This window comes from Coregonus lavaretus (genome assembly GCF_964263955.1).
Source record: "Coregonus lavaretus genome assembly, chromosome: 28".
In the NCBI taxonomy this organism is placed as follows: Eukaryota; Metazoa; Chordata; class Actinopteri; order Salmoniformes; family Salmonidae; genus Coregonus; species Coregonus lavaretus.
Genome location: NC_140015.1, coordinates 10,352,042 through 10,369,728, shown reverse-complemented (window position 1 = coordinate 10,369,728; position 17,687 = coordinate 10,352,042). Strand labels below are relative to the sequence as shown.

The 17,687-nt window shown below is 48.4% G+C and overlaps 1 protein-coding gene across 1 annotated transcript in view; it reads right to left on the bottom strand.

Annotated features, from left to right (window-relative positions):
* The window catches only part of kcnj19a (potassium inwardly rectifying channel subfamily J member 19a), a gene marked incomplete at both ends in the record, with an annotated part of 33,195 nt that extends 31,002 nt beyond the window's left edge, over positions 1 to 2,193 (bottom strand). Inside the window, one exon of the mRNA XM_084145970.1 lies at positions 1,525 to 2,193. Coding sequence (XP_084002096.1) covers positions 1,525 to 2,193 — 669 coding nt within the window. The remainder of the gene's footprint in view (positions 1 to 1,524) is intronic.
* Between the last annotated feature and the right edge of the window lie 15,494 nt (positions 2,194 to 17,687).

Genomic DNA, 17,687 nt, shown 5'->3' with positions numbered 1-17,687 from the left:
GGTTTATCCCAGAGAAACACCCTGCTTGGGGCTATCTATTGTGGCTGATCTGACTGTGTGCCTAGGAGGCTGTTCGCTTTGGGGACTGCCTGGCTGTGACTGTAGAGTGATGGTTCTCCCTGCCTCTCTCTCTCTCCCAGCCACACCGGATGTTTGTGCTATTAATTTGACCCATGCTCTGCTCAATGTGCTGTGCTGATGTGTTCGCAGTGGGGGAACACATACATAAACAAGCTCAAAGTGCCTCACTGTGTTTTGTGTGTGTGTGTTCCCAGAAACCAATGTTTTTGCCTCTCTTTGGTTTCATATTGGAGTGTCTCTACAAAGTCCTATTCAAACATCACATTGTGATGTAAACCAGACCTTACAACATGAGAGTGAAGATGAGAGATGTATTCACATGCACTATAAATATGATGTATTCCTTTACTGCAAGGTCTTAAGTCCAGGGCCACTTCTGACTTGACATCATGCTTGATCGGGGTGAGCAGCATGTCTACTGCTCCATGGCTGATGATGATTTGATTATGTGTGTTTCATGGCTGGAGTTTTAACTGTCAAACCTCAAACCGAGAGCCCAGCTCTCTGTCAGAGCAGCTCACTGATACATTACCATGTCCCGCAGTTAAACCACCTGCTATTCTAAATGTCACTGGCTGAAGGGTGACTGTGGCTGGTAGCCTGGCGGGTAGGAGCTTTGGGCCAATAACTGAAAGGTTTCTGGATCGAATCCCCAAGCTGACAAGGTAAAAATCTGTTGTTCTGCCCCTGCGCAAGGCAGTTAACCCACTGTTACCTGGGCACCAATGATGTGGATGTTGATTAAGGCAGCCCCCCGCACCTCTCTGATTCAGAGGGGTTGGATTAAATGTGGAAGACACATTTCAGTTGAATGCATTCAGTTGTACAACTGACTAGGTATCTCTCTCTCAGCCCTTCTGTCTTTCTCTCTCTAAACCCCTCTCTGCTCCTCCCAGCTACCCTCTATCTCAGCCAAAATACAAACTCACTACTAAGGATTATGGTAATACAATTTTAAGACTTTTTTGTTTAACAAGGCACACACTGTGGACTAAGACCTGCTTATAATTAAGCTTAGAAAAAGAAGATGAATTAATATCTCTGATATGCAACTGCTATCATTGTGCAGATAGACTCCTATAGGTTTATTGTATTCAATTTGATTACCTTTATTACATTTTCTTGTGCTGTCTGTTTGCCACTTTCAGGTTGATTTGATTGTTTTCCACAGCATTTTAGGACCCAAAATGCAGACGGGGCGATGGAGAAGTACATACTGTATAGGCTATGTGAAATAACGAATGTGAATATAATACATGATAATTAGTTACGCACATAAAATATGACATTAGCACACAACATCTTGGCATTTTATGCTCGAGAGTTTAATTCCCCCTTACTTCTAAAGGCTTTTAGTAGATAATTATCACTGTGGGTCATGTTATGATCAGTTGCCTAAATACCCCGGTGTCGCAGAGCACAGCTTGTGCTTGTTTACCTTACCTTTATGAGTTTGCACCTGATCTGCGCGGACACCATATGGCTGTTTCGCAGGTTGCCCACACGGAACATGAGGCACAGTTTTCCGTCGCGCTGCGAGATCACTGAGTCCTGGCTAAACATAAGCGTCTCTGCGCGCTTCTTGGGCTGGGACATTTTAATGAACATGCAGCCGATCAGAAAGGCGTCCACGATGGACCCCAGCAGCGACTGGAACAAGAAGAGAATGATGCCCTCCGGACATTTCTCCGTGATGTAGCGGTAGCCGTAGCCGATGGTGGCCTCGGTCTCTATGAAGAATAGGAAAGCGGAGGGGAAGTTGTAAACGTTGGCAACGCAGGGGGTGTAGGACGAGTCGTGGCCATGGTTTATGTCCCCTCTGATGTAGGCGATGATCCACCACATAGAAGCCATGACCAGCCACGCTACTGTATAGGTCAGAACAAAGATAAGCAAGTTCCATCGCCACTTGAGGTCCACCAAGGTGGTGAAGAGGTCAGAGATATATCGGCTGGTCTCCCCGCCGAGGTTCCCGTGCTGCACGTTGCAACGGCCGTTTTTCTCCACGAACCGCTGGCGTTTCTTTTTGACAGGTGCTGAAAAAGCGGTGGTGTCACGGTTTGTATTCACAACCTGATAGTCCTCCCCAAATTTCCTCCGTAGCGCGGCCATAACTTTACCAGAGCGTGTAAAAATCACTTGCAGATTTGATCCATTACTTTGTTTTCTTAATTTCACAAAGACTTGTTATCTGCAGTGCGTAAAGGACTCCATGGCCAATAACGCGCTGCGCAAGGATCTGGGTATCCTCTCCAAAACAGTGCACACTTTACAAAAGCTTTTAACCTACTCTCACCGGCTTTAGTTGAACATTTTCCACAAAAAATATATGATGGATTGGTGTGCAATTAGGAGGTGATGGTCGTTCGCTCGCTGTCCCTCTGCTTTCGATTCAAGTGAGAGTGCGCTCCAAGTAGACTATACAGTCTCCTGAAAAGACATGCCCATACTGAGAGCTAGTGAGAGACTGTGTGTGTGTGTGTGTGTGTGTGTGTGTGTGTGTGTGTGTGTGTATGTGTGAGAGAGAGAGAGAGGAGAGGGGTTATTCAATGTAATGTATCATCAGATTTTTTAAACAATTAAAATAAATAACAAATATGTCATTCAAAAACAGTATTCATTGAGGAGAGGTAGGCCTGTCTACGAGTAGACACCGGATAGGATAATTACAGAAAACAACCACTTGATTAGGCTACGGTAGCCTAATGAAACTCGGGATGGTTGGTCCCCATGCAGCCCTCTCCGCTACCCCTCTCAAGTCAGACACTGCCACCTTGCGGACAGAAAACGCACGTACAATCGTATGAGCGTAGCGCAGGGGTCAGTGATTTAGTGAGCCTATACTTTTCTTTGAGGCCCTCTATAAAAACAGTCAAATAAAAACAGTGTTTATTAATTTACTCCAATTTTGCTTTGCAGCAACTTTCCCGTACATTATATTGCCACAGCTCCAAATTCAACCCCCTTGCTAATGTAGTAGCTCTCCTCTAGTTTCCTCTGGAGAGGTTGTTATTGTTTCAAACATACTCCAGGCCCTTTTCAGACATGTCCCAGAGGACGTCTTCAAAACGGTGGGTAGGTTCAACCTTGGCACTCGGTGCAAATCAGCCCAGCACAAAGGAGTGTATTGTAGCTGTAGAAGTTGGCTCAATCCCCTACATAGATATGTCACCTTCCGGAGACACTTGAAACCCTACCTCTTTAAGGAATACCTGGAATAGTATAAAGTAATCCTTCTTCCCCTACCCACCATAAAATAAAAAATAAAAAAATTATAATAAAAGGTGGTTGTCCCACTGGCTATAAGTTGAATGCACCAATTTGTAAGTCGCTCTGGATAAGAGCGTCTGCTAAATGATGTAAATGTAAATATGCTATAATGTTAATCCCTGTTAGTCCAATTCTGTCTGTCTGTCCATTTCACATGATCAGTGATGTCCAGGTCATTTGATCTACACTGAGTGTACAAAACATCCATGACATAGACTGACTGGGTGAATCCAGGTGAAAGCTATGATCACTTAAATCCACTTCAATCAGTGTAGATGAAGGGGAGGAGACAGGTTAAAGGAGGATTTTTAAGCCTTGAGACAATTGAGACATGTAAGTTCCTTTGAATGGGGTATGATAATAGGTGCCAGGCGCACCGGTTTGTGTGAACTCTGCTGGGTTTTTCACACTCAACCATTTCCCGTGTGTATCAAAAATGGTCCACCACCCAAAGGACATCCAGCCAATTTGACACAACTGTGGGAAGAATTGGAGTCAACATGGGACAGCATCCCTGTGGAACGCTGTCGACAGCCTGTAAAGTCCATGCCTCGACAAATTGAGGCTGTTCTGAGGGCAAAAGGGGGGACTGATTTAGATATGGGACACCAGGTGGGTGTAATTCATTATCAGGTAGAACAGAAAACCAGCAGGATCTGGACCTTGTAGGGTAAGAGTTGAATAACCCTGGACTAGATTAAGCACACCTATAAAATGAGGAAGCAAAACTTATATGCAACATAAGTGGCCCACAAGGAGATAACCAGCTGTTTCACTGTGATCAGTCACTTAGGTATAGCTAGCTGCACCAGTAATCTAACAAACAGATAGACAATGCATGGGTGTGCTGCTGTGTTCAAATGAAATGAGGATGGGTCCCCAGAGGTTAGATACTCAACAGATATTTTCCTAACACTTTGTTTTTACCACCTATGTTGAAATTGTCACGGTTCAGACAGACGACCAGAGGACCACAATTGCGTCACACCAGAAAGTTTATTAAACTTAAGGGAAAAGGGAAGTAGGGAGTGAATGAAGGCTCCAGGGGTAACAGGGATCCCGTCCAATGCGCTGGGTCTGTGCCCCCCCCAGTGGCAGCGATGCGTCCTATGAAGCCGGTGGTGGGTGGTCCAGAAGTCCTGGGGGGGGGGAGACACAGACACAACAGGGCGGAATGAAACCAGGCAGCAGTACAGTTCAAGGGAAATCCAAAATATGTAGTAGCAAGGCAGAAGGCTGGTCAGAGTTACCGGGATAGAAGAGTAGTCAGGAGTCGTAATGGCAGAAGCAGGTCTGGATCTCCTGAGGCAGAAGAGTATCCAAAAAACAGGCAGGTCCGGGGTCACAAAACCAGGGTGAGCCAGAAGCGCGAGCAAACAGGTTCCGGGTGTGAGCTTTGCAGACGATCTGACACCGGAGAGCTGAAAGACAGGGCCTTAAATACTGGGAGAGGTAGTGGGTAATGCAGCGCAGCTGGCAGAGTAATTAGAGCAGAGCAGAGCAGGGACAGGTGGAGCTAGTTAGGCTGAGTAGAGAGAGTGGTGAGCAGAGTGGAAGAAAATTAAGGTGGTAACCCGGTGGAGTGAGAGGCCCATGACAGAACCCCCCCCCCAAGGGACGGCCCCAGAAGTCCCAAGAGCAACACCACGCCGGGCGGGAGGAGGGGAGCCGGAGGAGGGCTAGAACTCCTCCGAACGGTCCGAGTGAACGTCCTCATCCTCGGAGGAATCCGGAGGGCCGTGGTCGGGAGATGGGACAGGTCCCGAGACAGGATCAGGCACAGGACAGGAAGCCGAGCGGGCCGGACGGTTAGGGACCCCTCTGGGGCGGCCCCTACGGATTGCAGGTTGATCAGGATGCCGTTGGTGGAAAGCGGTGATGAGAGTCCTATCCACAATCCGACTAGCTGGCACCCAGGTCCTCTCCTCAGGTCCATAGCCCTCCCAGTCAATGAGGTACTGGAGACCCCTACCCCTCCGTCTGGACCGAAGCAGGCGGCGGACGGTGTAAACCAGACCACCATCGACGAGCCGTGGAGGAGGAGGACCAGGCGCAGCAGGGACCAGCGGACTCTCATGGATGGGCTTAATCTTAGACACATGGAAAGTGGGGTGCACCCTCAGGGAATTAGGCAGTTGGAGCCGGACAGCAGTTGGGCTAATCACTCTTATGATAGGGAATGGGCCAATGAACCGAGGTGCCAGCTTCTGCGACTCCACCCTGAGTGGCAGGTTCTTCGAGGACAACCACACCCTTTGACCAACATGGTAGGTGGGAGCAGGAATTCTCCGACGGTTGGCCCCGGTAGTGTAGCTGGCAACGGATCTGAGGAGTGTGGCTCGGGCTTGTGACCAGGTGCGGCGACATCGACGGGCAAAAGCAAGTGCAGATGGGCAAGTAACCTCCTCTTCCTGGCTGGCAAATAGAGGAGGCTGGTATCCATAAACACATTGGAAAGGGGACATACCGATGGCAGAGCAGGTCAGAGAATTGTGTGCGTACTCCACCCATGTCAATTGCTGCGACCAGGAGTGGGGGTTGCGTGAAGTCATGCATCGCAGTGCCTTCTCGAGCTCCTGATTAGCCCGCTCTGACTGCCCATTGGATTGGGGATGGAATCCGGAAGTCAGACTGACTGTGGCTCCCAGCAGGTGACAGAACTCCTTCCAAAAAGCGGAGGAGAATTGTGGACCACGGTCAGAAACTACATCCTTTGGCAGTCCGTGGATCCGGAAGACGTGTTCCAGGACCACCTGGGCGGTCTCCTTGGCGGTGGGGAGCTTGGGGAGGGGAATGAAGTGTGCCATCTTGCTGAAACGGTCAACGATGGTGAGAATGACGGTCATGCCACTTGAAGGGGGCAGCCCCGTGACAAAGTCAAGGGCGATGTGAGACCAGGGACGTCTGGGCACAGGCAGGGGCTGCAGCAATCCGGCTGGGGGCTGGCAGGACGACTTGTGTTGGTTGCAGATGGGGCAGGCTTGGACGAATTCCCGTACATCCTTCCTCAGAGAGGGCCACCAGAACCTCTGGGCGAGCAGGTTGTAAGTGCGGGTGGAGCCAGGGTGACAAGCTAGGCGGGAGTCATGTCCCCACTGAACGACCTGGGACCTCAGGTCTTCGGGGACAAAAAGGCGGTCAGCTGGGCAAGTGCTGGGACCTGGCTGGTTACGGAGAGCCTCCAGCACCTGTTCCTCAACAGCCCAGGTCAGAGCTGCAACGATGCAGGGACTTGGCAGAATCGACACAGGGTCCTTGGAGGGGGTGTCATCCTTCTGGAATTGACGGGAGAGGGCGTCTGGCTTGGTGTTGCGTGATCCAGGCCGGTATGACAGAGTGAAATTAAACCTGGTGAAGAACAGGGCCCAGCGGGACTGCCTGGGGTTCAACCGTTTGGCCGTGCGGATGTACTCCAAGTTCTTATGATCGGTCCAAACGAGAAATGGAATGGTGGACCCCTCCAGCCAGTGACGCCACTCCTCCAAGGCAAGCTTCACAGCCAGCAGCTCACGGTTCCCTATGTCGTAATTGCACTCAGAGGGGGACAACCGACGTGAGAAAAAGGCACAGGGATGGAGCTTCCTATCCTCCGCAGCCCACTGAGAAATCACAGCACCAACTCCCACATCCGAGGCGTCCACCTCCACAATGAATTGCCGGTCCACATCAGGCATCTGGAGGATGGGAGCGGAGGTGAACCTCACCTTGAGGGTACTGAAGGCCTTGTCGGCTGCTGGGGTCCAGGTGAAGGGTTGCTTGGTGCTGGTTAGAGCAGTGAGAGGGGCAGCAACGGTACTGTAGTTCCGGATAAACTTCCTATAGAAGTTAGCAAACCCCAGAAACTGTTGCAGCTTCTTTCTGTTCTCCGGAACAGGCCATGAAGTGACTGCTGATACTTTGGCAGGATCCATTTGGATACTTCCCTCTGCCACTATGTACCCCAGGAAGGCCACTGTCTTGACGTGAAACTCACATTTCTCTGCCTTGGCGTAGAGGGAATTCTCCAGAAGACGATGAAGGACTTGCTGGACATGGCGGGTGTGTTCAGACAGGTTTCTGGAGTAGATCAAGATGTCATCCAGGTAAACGAAGACAAACTTGTTTAACATGTCCCGCAGTACATCATTCACTAGAGCCTGGAACACAGCAGGAGCATTGGTGAGGCCAAAAGGCATAACCAGATACTCGTAGTGGCCTGTTGGTGTATTGAATGCGGTTTTCCATTCATCTCCCTCCCGGATCCGCACTAGGTGGTAAGCGTTTCTGAGATCCAACTTGGTAAAAACAGTGGCTCCCTGGAGCAACTCAAAAGCAGAGGTGAGCAGAGGCAGAGGGTAACGGTTTTTCACTGTGATGTCGTTGAGTCCCCTGTAGTCGATGCAGGGGCGAAGAGATCCGTCCTTCTTCCCCACAAAGAAGAAGCCAGCACCAGCAGGAGATGAAGATGAACGGATTAATCCTGCGGACAGAGAGCCATTGATGTAGTCCTCCATGGACCTCCTTTCAGGAGCAGACAACGAATAAAGACGACCCTTTGGAGGAGCTGTTCCAGGGAGGAGGTCGATGGCACAGTCGTACGGTCGGTGAGGGGGCAGAGATGTGGCTCTTGCTTTGTTAAACACCTCTCTGAGACCATGGTAGCATTCTGGGACATTGGAGAGGTCAGGAGCGGAGTTAGTAGGTACTGGCCGAGGGGGTAGTGCGGCAGCAAGCAGGCAGGTTCGGTGGCAGTCCTCTCCCCACTCCCTGATCACCCCGGTCACCCAGTCGAGCTGAGGGTTGTGCCGGCGGAGCCATGGGTAACCCAGGATGAGGGGTTGGCCTGGAGAGGGGAGCAGGTGAAACTGGATAGTTTCTTGATGGTTTCCGGACAGACCCATCGAGACCGGGGCCGTGACATGAGTGACCGATCCGAGTAAGTGTCCGTCCAGTGCCCGGGCAGGAATAGGAGGTGTCAAACGGAGGTTCTCCAGTCCCAGTTGGCGTGCCAGCTTGATGTCCATTATGTTGGCTTCGGCGCCAGAATCCACCAGAGCAGCCAGGGTGTGAGTTGAGTCAGAGAGGCGGAGGTGAACTTGCAGCAGGGGTTTGCGGTCGGAGGACTGGATGGTCATTGAACTCAACCGGACTCCCCCTATGCCCGGTGAGCTTCGGCCCTTTAAAGGGCAGGTTACCACACGATGTCCCTCACCTCCACAATAGAGGCAGAGGTTTGAGGTGAAGCGGCGCTGGCGCTCTGCAGGAGTGAGGGAGGCTCGCCCAATCTCCATAGGCTCAGACTGATCAAGCTGACCTGGGTGAGTGGCAGTGGATGACAGGAGCCCAGTCGGATCTCTCCGAATGCCGGTAGTAGGTGGACCTTGGCGCCCCCTCTCACGACGACGGGTCTGTATCCTTCTGTCGATCCTGACAGTCAGTGCGATGGCTTCATCAAGAGTGGAAGGCAGTTCATGGGAGACCAACTCGTCCTTGATATAGTCAGCCAAACTATGGAAGAACGCGTCCACCAACGATGGTGTGTTCCAAGAACTTCGTCTAGCCAGGGTTCGGAAGTCGATGGAATGGTCTGCGACTGTACGTCTGCCTTGTCGAATACTGAACAGTTCACGAGACGCCTCTGCGGTGGGTGAATCCAGGTCAAACACCTTCAGCATCTCCTCAGCAAACAGGTCGAAGGTTGCACATGCGGGGGTTTGACGTTCGAACTCTGCTGTTCCCCAGAGTCGAGCTCGGCCCGTCAGGTGAGTGATGGCATACCCAACTTTAGCCCCCTCCGTGGCGAAGGTCCTTGGCTGCAAGGAGAACTGAAGTCGGCAGCTAGTCAGGAATGGCCGGACCTGGGTTGAATCGCCGTTGAACCGCTCGGGGTTTCCAATCTTGGGTTCCGGAGCAGCGGCTGCAATGACCGGGGCAGGTAACTCGGGGGCTGGGCTGGTGGGCAGACTGGCTGGGGTAAGGTTGGTGAGGAGTTGAATGATCATGGCGAGTTGTTGTTGCTGCTGCTGGAACTGCTGCTCATGCTCATCGGTTTCCATGTCGGGGAAAGTGTGCGCTGAGTCCATAATGGTCAGATCGTACTGTCACGGTTCAGACAGACGACCAGAGGACCACAATTGCGTCACACCAGAAAGTTTATTAAACTTAAGGGAAAAGGGAAGTAGGGAGTGAATGAAGGCTCCAGGGGTAACAGGGATCCCGTCCAATGCGCTGGGTCTGTGCCCCCCCCAGTGGCAGCGATGCGTCCTATGAAGCCGGTGGTGGGTGGTCCAGAAGTCCTGGGGGGGGGGAGACACAGACACAACAGGGCGGAATGAAACCAGGCAGCAGTACAGTTCAAGGGAAATCCAAAATATGTAGTAGCAAGGCAGAAGGCTGGTCAGAGTTACCGGGATAGAAGAGTAGTCAGGAGTCGTAATGGCAGAAGCAGGTCTGGATCTCCTGAGGCAGAAGAGTATCCAAAAAACAGGCAGGTCCGGGGTCACAAAACCAGGGTGAGCCAGAAGCGCGAGCAAACAGGTTCCGGGTGTGAGCTTTGCAGACGATCTGACACCGGAGAGCTGAAAGACAGGGCCTTAAATACTGGGAGAGGTAGTGGGTAATGCAGCGCAGCTGGCAGAGTAATTAGAGCAGAGCAGAGCAGGGACAGGTGGAGCTAGTTAGGCTGAGTAGAGAGAGTGGTGAGCAGAGTGGAAGAAAATTAAGGTGGTAACCCGGTGGAGTGAGAGGCCCATGACAGAAATAAGAGTATTGAGTCATTGTCAAAGATACTGTATCAGCAACTGGCAGGAAATACCAGTTTAAAATGAAAGAGTTGGACCTTATTAGATTAAATGTTTATTACTTTCCTCTGGAACAGAATATCACAAGACTGACTGGTGTAATTTTCTCTCCGGCTCTAAATCATAGTGAGGGAGGTATCAAATAAAGAAGTTATATGGATTCTTTGCAGATGTATCGTTTTCATTGATAGGCCTGTTGAAAACTGTATTAAAAGCATCCATCAGAAATTATATAGCAGATGAATATAATGGGAAGTATTGTGTGTGTGTGTGTGTGTGTGTGTGTGTGTGTGTGTGTGTGTGTGTGTGTGTGTGTGTGTGTGTGTGTGTGTGTGTGTGTGTGCCATGAATATTGAAATGAACTGAACCAGCCTTTAGAGTGACGTCATTTTGAATATTGTATAGCTACCGGTGTGTTTATGCTAGAGATTGACCGTCTTGTAGTGGCTACAGCGCAATCCCCTCTTTCCGCTGTCAGCCGATGTAAAGTTTGGGCCTATTCCATAACATGGGGCTTGTGAAAGCACCCTTTTTTTACACATGAAAGGATCCGGACAAGAAAATCATCACGAAATCGGCTGTAAAACCCAAACCGTGTGAGCTACAAAGTAATATTTCGAAGAGGTCTTCTCACAAAACCGACAGTCCAGACCAAACCGTTGGTGCTACAAAATAATATGTCACCAATAACGAAAGGAGGCTCTCACGAACAGAAAGGTGTCAGTTGTTTTGCTCTACTACACACACAAGCTTCAGGGGAGTCATCTGAAGGTAACCCAGTACTGGGCTGTAGAAATTACAAAAAGTGCATAGGGGGTCAAATGTGCCAAAAATAACGTGACCAAACATTTTATTTTTTTCTAATATCTCTCAGATATAGGACAGACACTTCAAAACCTTGTTCCTAATGATTATTTTTTGACATTCTGTTTTGCCTTTTATGAATGTGTTATTCAATGTGTTTCTATGGGCTACAGCAGTAAAGGCCAAATTCAATGTTTCATCAAATCATTTATATATACAGTGGGGAGAACAAGTATTTGATACACTGCCGATTTTGCAGGTTTTCCTACTTACAAAGCATGTTGAGGTCTGTAATTATTATCATAGGTACACTTCAACTGTGAGAGACGGAATCTAAAACAAAAATCCAGAAAATCACATTGTATGATTTTTAAGTAATTAATTTGCATTTTATTGCATGACATAAGTATTTGATACATCAGAAAAGCAGAACTTAATATTTGGTACAGAAACCTTTGTTTGCAATTACAGAGATCATACGTTTCATGTAGGTCTTGACCAGGTTTGCACACACTGCAGCAGGGATTTTGGCCCACTCCTCCATACAGACCTTCTCCAGATCCTTCAGGTTTCAGGGCTGTCGCGGGGCAATACGGACCTTCAGCTCCCTCCAAAGATTTTCTATTGGGTTCAGGTCTGGAGACTGGCTAGGCCACTCCAGGACCTTCAGATGCTTCTTACGGAGCCACTCCTTAGTTGCCCTGGCTGTGTGTTTCGGGTCATTGTCATGCTGGAAGACCCAGCCACGACCCATCTTCAATGCTCTTACTGAGGGAAGGAGGTTGTTGGCCAAGATCTCGCGATACGTGGCCCCATCCATCCTCCCCTCAATACGGTGCAGTTGTCCTGTCCCCTTTGCAGAAAAGCATCCCCAAAGAATGATGTTTCCACCTCCATGCTTCACGGTTGGGATGGTGTTCTTGGGGTTGTACTCATCCTTCTTCTTCCTCCAAACACGGCGAGTGGAGTTTAGACCAAAAAGCTATATTTTTGTCTCAACAGACCACATGACCTTATCCCATTCCTCCTTTGGATCATCCAAATGGTCATTGGCAAACTTCAGACGGGCCTGGACATGCACTGGCTTGAGCAGGGGGACGTTGCGTGCGCTGCAGGATTTTAATCCATGACGGTGTAGTGTGTTACTAATGGTTTTCTTTAAGACTGTGGTCCCAGCTCTCTTCAGGTCATTGACCAGGTCCTGCCCTGTAGTTCTGGGCTGATCCCTCACCTTCCTCATGATCATTGATGCCCCACGAGGTGAGATCTTGCATGGAGCCCCAGACCGAGGGTGATTGACCGTCATCTTGAACTTCTTCCATTTTCTAATAATTGCGCCAACAGTTGTTGCCTTCTCACCAAGCTGCTTGCCTATTGTCCTGTAGCCCATCCCAGCCTTGTGCACGTCTACAATTTTATCCCTGATGTCCTTACACAGCTCTCTGGTCTTGGCCGTTGTGGAGAGGTTGGAGTCTGTTTGATTGAGTGTGTGGACAGGTGTCTTTTATACTGGTAACGAGTTCAAACAGGTGCAGTTAATACAGGTAATGAGTGGAGAACAGGAGGGCTTCTTAAAGAAAAACTAACAGGTATGTGAGAGCTAGAATTCTTACTGGTTGGTAGGTGATCAAATACTTATGCAATGCAAATTAATTACTTAAAAATCATACAATGTGATTTTCTGGATTTTTGTTTTAGATTCCGTCTCTCACAGTTGAAGTGTACCTATGATAAAAAATTACAGACCTCTACATGCTTTGTAAGTAGGAAAACCTGCAAAATCGGCAGTGTATCAAATACTTGTTCTCCCCACTGTATATATATATATTTGTTTATACCTACAGGGGTCCTAAAATTCAAAATCAAATTTCATCTTAAAACAATTCCATATCCTAGCTTAGTAGATATTGCAATCTAAGGGCTTAGAGTAGACCTACAGGGGCACCTTGCCAACAGAGATTTTTACTATAGCTAATCTTAACCACTGCACCTTTTTACTGAGAACTACCAGGACATAAAGCCCAAACACAAGCCCACCATGAGCCAGAGAGGCCAGGGTCAATGTGCAGACATAGAGAGAGAGAGAGAACCTTGGGGAAATCCTCTGCATTATCATTAACAGCAGACTAGTTAATTTCCTCAGTGAAAACAATGTACTGAGCAAATGTCAAATTGGCTTTTTACCAAATTACCGTACGACAGACCATGTATTCACCCTGCACACCCTAATTGACAAACAAACAAACCAAAACAAAGGCAAATTCTTCTCATGTTTTGTTAATTTCAAAAAAACTTTTGACTCAATTTGGCATGAGGGTCTGCTATACAAATTGATGGAAAGTGGTGTTGGGGGGAAAACATACGGCATTATGAAATCCATGTACACAAACAACAAGTGTGCAGTTAAAATTGGCAAAGGACACACACATTTCTTTCCACAGGGCTGTGGGGTGAGACAGGGATGCAGTTTAAGCCCCACCCTCTTCAACATATATATCAACGAATTGGCGAGGGCAACAAAACAGTCTGCAGCACCCGGCCTCACCCTACTAGAATCTGAAGTCAAATGTCTACTGTTTGCTGATGATCTGGTGCTTCTGTCACCAATCTAGGAGGGCCTACAGCAGCACCTAGGTCTTCTGCACAGATCTGGGCCCTGACAGTAAATCTCAGTAAGACAAAAATAATGGTGTTCCAAAAAAGGTCCAGTTGCCAGGACCACAAATACTAATTCCATCTAGACACCGTTGCCCTAGAGCACACAAAAAACTATACATACCTCGGCCTAAACATCAGCGCCACAGGTAACTTCCACAAAGCTGTGAACAATCTGAGAGACAAGGCAAGAAGGGCCTTCTATGCCATCAAAAGGAACATACAATTCAACATACCAATTAGGATCTGGCTAAAAATACTTGAATCAGCTATAGAACCCATTGCCCTTTATGGTTGTGAGGTCTGAGGTCCATCACCAACCAAGAATTCACAAAATGGGACAAACACCAAATGGAGACTCTGCATGCAGTATCCTCCTTGTACAACGTAAAACACCAAATAATGCATGCAGAGCAGAATTAGGCCGATACCCAGTAATTATCAAAATCCAGAAAAGAGCCGTTAAATTCGATAACCACTTAAAAGGAAGCGATTCCCAAACCTTCCATAACAAAGCCATCACCTACAGAGAGATGAACTTGGAGAAGAGTCCCCTAAGCAAGCTGGTCCTGGGGCTCTGTTCACAAACACAAACAGACCCCACAGAGCCCCAGTACAACAACACAATTAGACCCAACCAAATAATTAGAAAACAAAGAGAATTACTTGACACATTGGAAAGAATGAACAAAAAAACAGAGCAAACTAGAACGCTATTTGGCCCTAAACAGAGAGTACACAGTGGCAGAATACCTGACCACTGTGACTGACCCAAACTTAAGGAAAGCTTTGACTATGTACAGACTCAGTGAGCATAGCCTTGTTATTGAGAAAGGCCATCGTAGGCAGACCTGGCTCTCAAGAGAAGACAGGCTATGTGCACACTGCCCACAAAATGAGGTGGAAACTGAGATGCATTTCCTAACCTACTGCCAAATGTATAACCATATTAGAGACACATATTTCCCTCAGATTACACAGATCCACAAAGAATTCAAAAAAAAAAAAAAAAAATTGATAAACTCACTTATCTACTGGGTGCAATCCCACAGTGTGCCATCACAGCAGCAAGATTTGTGACCTGTTGCCACAAGAAAAGGGCAACCAGTGAAGAACAAACACCATTGTAAATACAACCCATATTATGTACTTTAACTATTTGCACATTGTTACAACACTGTATATATACATAGTATGACATTTGAAATGTCTTTATTCTTTTGGAACTTCTGAGTGGAATGTTTACTGTTCATTTGTATTGTTTATTTCACTTTTGTTTACTACCTACTTCACTTGCTTTGGCAATGTTAATATACGTTTCCCATGCCAATAAAGCCCTTAAATTGAAATTGAATTGAGAGAGAGAGAGTTGTAGAAGTAGTCAGCCAGAGAGCAGGAGTGTGACACTCTGGCTCCACGGACCTTTATTCTTGAGCCAGGGGTGTTCATGTTCATTTGTTTTGGGTGTATTTCTATGTTGGGGTGTCTAGGTTGTGGTATTTCTATGTTGTTGTCGTCTATATTGGACTTCACGCATCGTCTTGTTTGTTGTTTTGTATTTACGTGCCTTACATATTAAAGTCATGTTCACTCGCAACGCTGCGCATTGGTCTCCTCCTTCAGACGATCGTGACAGAATAACCCACCAAGACCAGACCAAGCAGCGTGTACAGGAGCTGAAGGGCGATAATTGGAAACAGAGGAGCGAGAAGTGGGCGAGAATGATGGAGGCCTGGTCCACGGGGAGGAGAGACCCCCAGGAAATTTTTAGGGGGGGGCTCACGACGTCGGGGCAGCAGGTGTACGGGTTGGAGGAGTGCAGGAGGTTGGCAGATAGGGCCGCCAGGTTAAGGGGGCCACTGGTCACGAAGGGGAAGGAAGGTGTAGAGGCACGGCCAAGGGTACTGGGGTGTGTTGCCAGTCCGGTCCGGCCCGTTCCTAGTCCCGAGGTGCAGCCAGTAGTGTGTGTTCCCCGTACGGTACGGCCTGTTCCGGCCCCTCGCACTAAGTGTACGGTGCGCGTCGCCAGCCCGGTTCAGCCTGTCCCTGCACCACGTAGGATGCCTACGGTGTGCGTCGTCAGCCCAGCCCGGCCTGTCCCTGCGCCACGTAGGATGCCTACGGTGTGCGTCGCCAGCCCAGCCCGGCCTGTTCCTGTGCCACGTAGGAAGCCTACGGTGCACGTCAGACAGCCAGAGTCTGCCGTCTGCCCAACGGGGCCTGAACTGTCCGTCTGCCCAACGCCGTCTGAACGGCCCGTCTGCCCAACGGCGCCTGAACTGCCCGTCTGCCCAACGCCGTCTGAACTGTCCGTCTGCCAAGCGCCGCAGGAGCTGCCCGTCTGCCATGAGCCTGCAAAGCCGCCCGTCTGCCATGAGCCTACAGAGCCGTCCTCCAGACAGGATCAGCCAGAGCCTTCCGCCAGACAGGATCCGCCAGAGCCAGCCAGCCAGGATCCGCCATTTAGTCCGGTACTGTCCCTTAGCCCGGTGCTGCCCCTTAGTCCGGTGCTGCCCCTTAGTCCGGTGCCGCCCCTTAATCCAGTGGGGTTTAGTTGGGGGGTGGTCATGAGGAAGGGTAGACGAAAGCGGAGGTTGACTAAGGTGGAGTGGGGACCACGACCTGGGCCTGAGCCGCCACCAGGGACAGACGCCCACCCAGACCCTCCCCTAGACTGTTTGCTGGTGCGCCCGGAGGTCGCACCTTTAGGGGGGGGTAATGTGACACTCTGGCTCCACGGACCTTTATTCTTGAGCCAGGGGTGTTCATGTTCATTTGTTTTGGGTGTATTTCTATGTTGGGGTGTCTAGGTTGTGGTATTTCTATGTTGTTGTCGTCTATATTGGACTTCACGCATCGTCTTGTTTGTTGTTTTGTATTTACGTGCCTTACATATTAAAGTCATGTTCACTCGCAACGCTGCGCATTGGTCTCCTCCTTCAGACGATCGTGACAAGGAGACTGTCTGGAGGGAGAGAGGCTGGATTCAATACAATCTAATTAGACCCAATCAAGTAGAACAAAATGCACAAACACAGAGATGGAATTAGTGGAAGCATTTGGGATATTTCAAATGGTGTATATGCGTCCCAGTAACATATTCTTATCAGGGATTTAGTGGTAAAATATTAGGTTGGTGAACTCTGAAAAGTAAAGCTTCCTATACTTTCAATGCATTTTTCCGCAAAGTTTGGGTAAGCTGTTGGGCAAAAAAAAAGTGGGTAAACTGCGTTTACATGTGGTTGTCCTACACTAGACCACTGCTCTTAATCCCAATATAATATTATAGTGTAGAAGCAGAACTACAGCAGTACAACTGTAATGTAGACACACAACTAAGATGGTTAATGATGAAATACTTGAACGGATTTCTTTTTTTAATCGTCATGGCAATCATCATTTCTGAATTATCAAGACAAAAATATCAAAGCCTTTCAAAATGCCTTTCCAGCCATGTTGAGATTTCCTATGCTGTTGTTTGACTGGCAGGGGTTTTCCTCAATGAGGAACTTAGTTCTGCACATCAAGGCAAGACACTCAGCCTGGCCTGTCAATCATCCCTCGCTCCTTGGCTTCCAATAATAGACAAAGAATGTAATGTGATATTCAGAAATTCTATTTTGTGCGGATCGTCTCTCATGTTGGGCGGATCTGGGGGGAGGAGAGACAAAGGAACAGAGGAAGGGAGACAGTGGAAATACATAATAATGCAACGCACTGAATTATAGATGAGTAAAGACAATTGATAACCATCTATGAGCAGTTTGTCACGTGACCCAGCAAGTTGCCTTAAATACCAGACGAGGTAATGATGTCTGAGTCCCAAAATGGCAACCTATTCCATATTTAGTGCACTAGGGCTCTGGTCAGAAGTCATGTATTATAAAGGGAATAGGGTGTCATTTTTTTTCCTGCTGTCTCAGTTGGACCTGTAGTGGGGTAATACTTATCATTATATATATATATACACACACATATATATATACACACATATATATATACATATATACACACACACACCTCACAAGCGACCTGTGATAAAACTATGTCATTTGTATGTTAACAAAGTCTATTAAACGGAATATCTGACTCCATAAA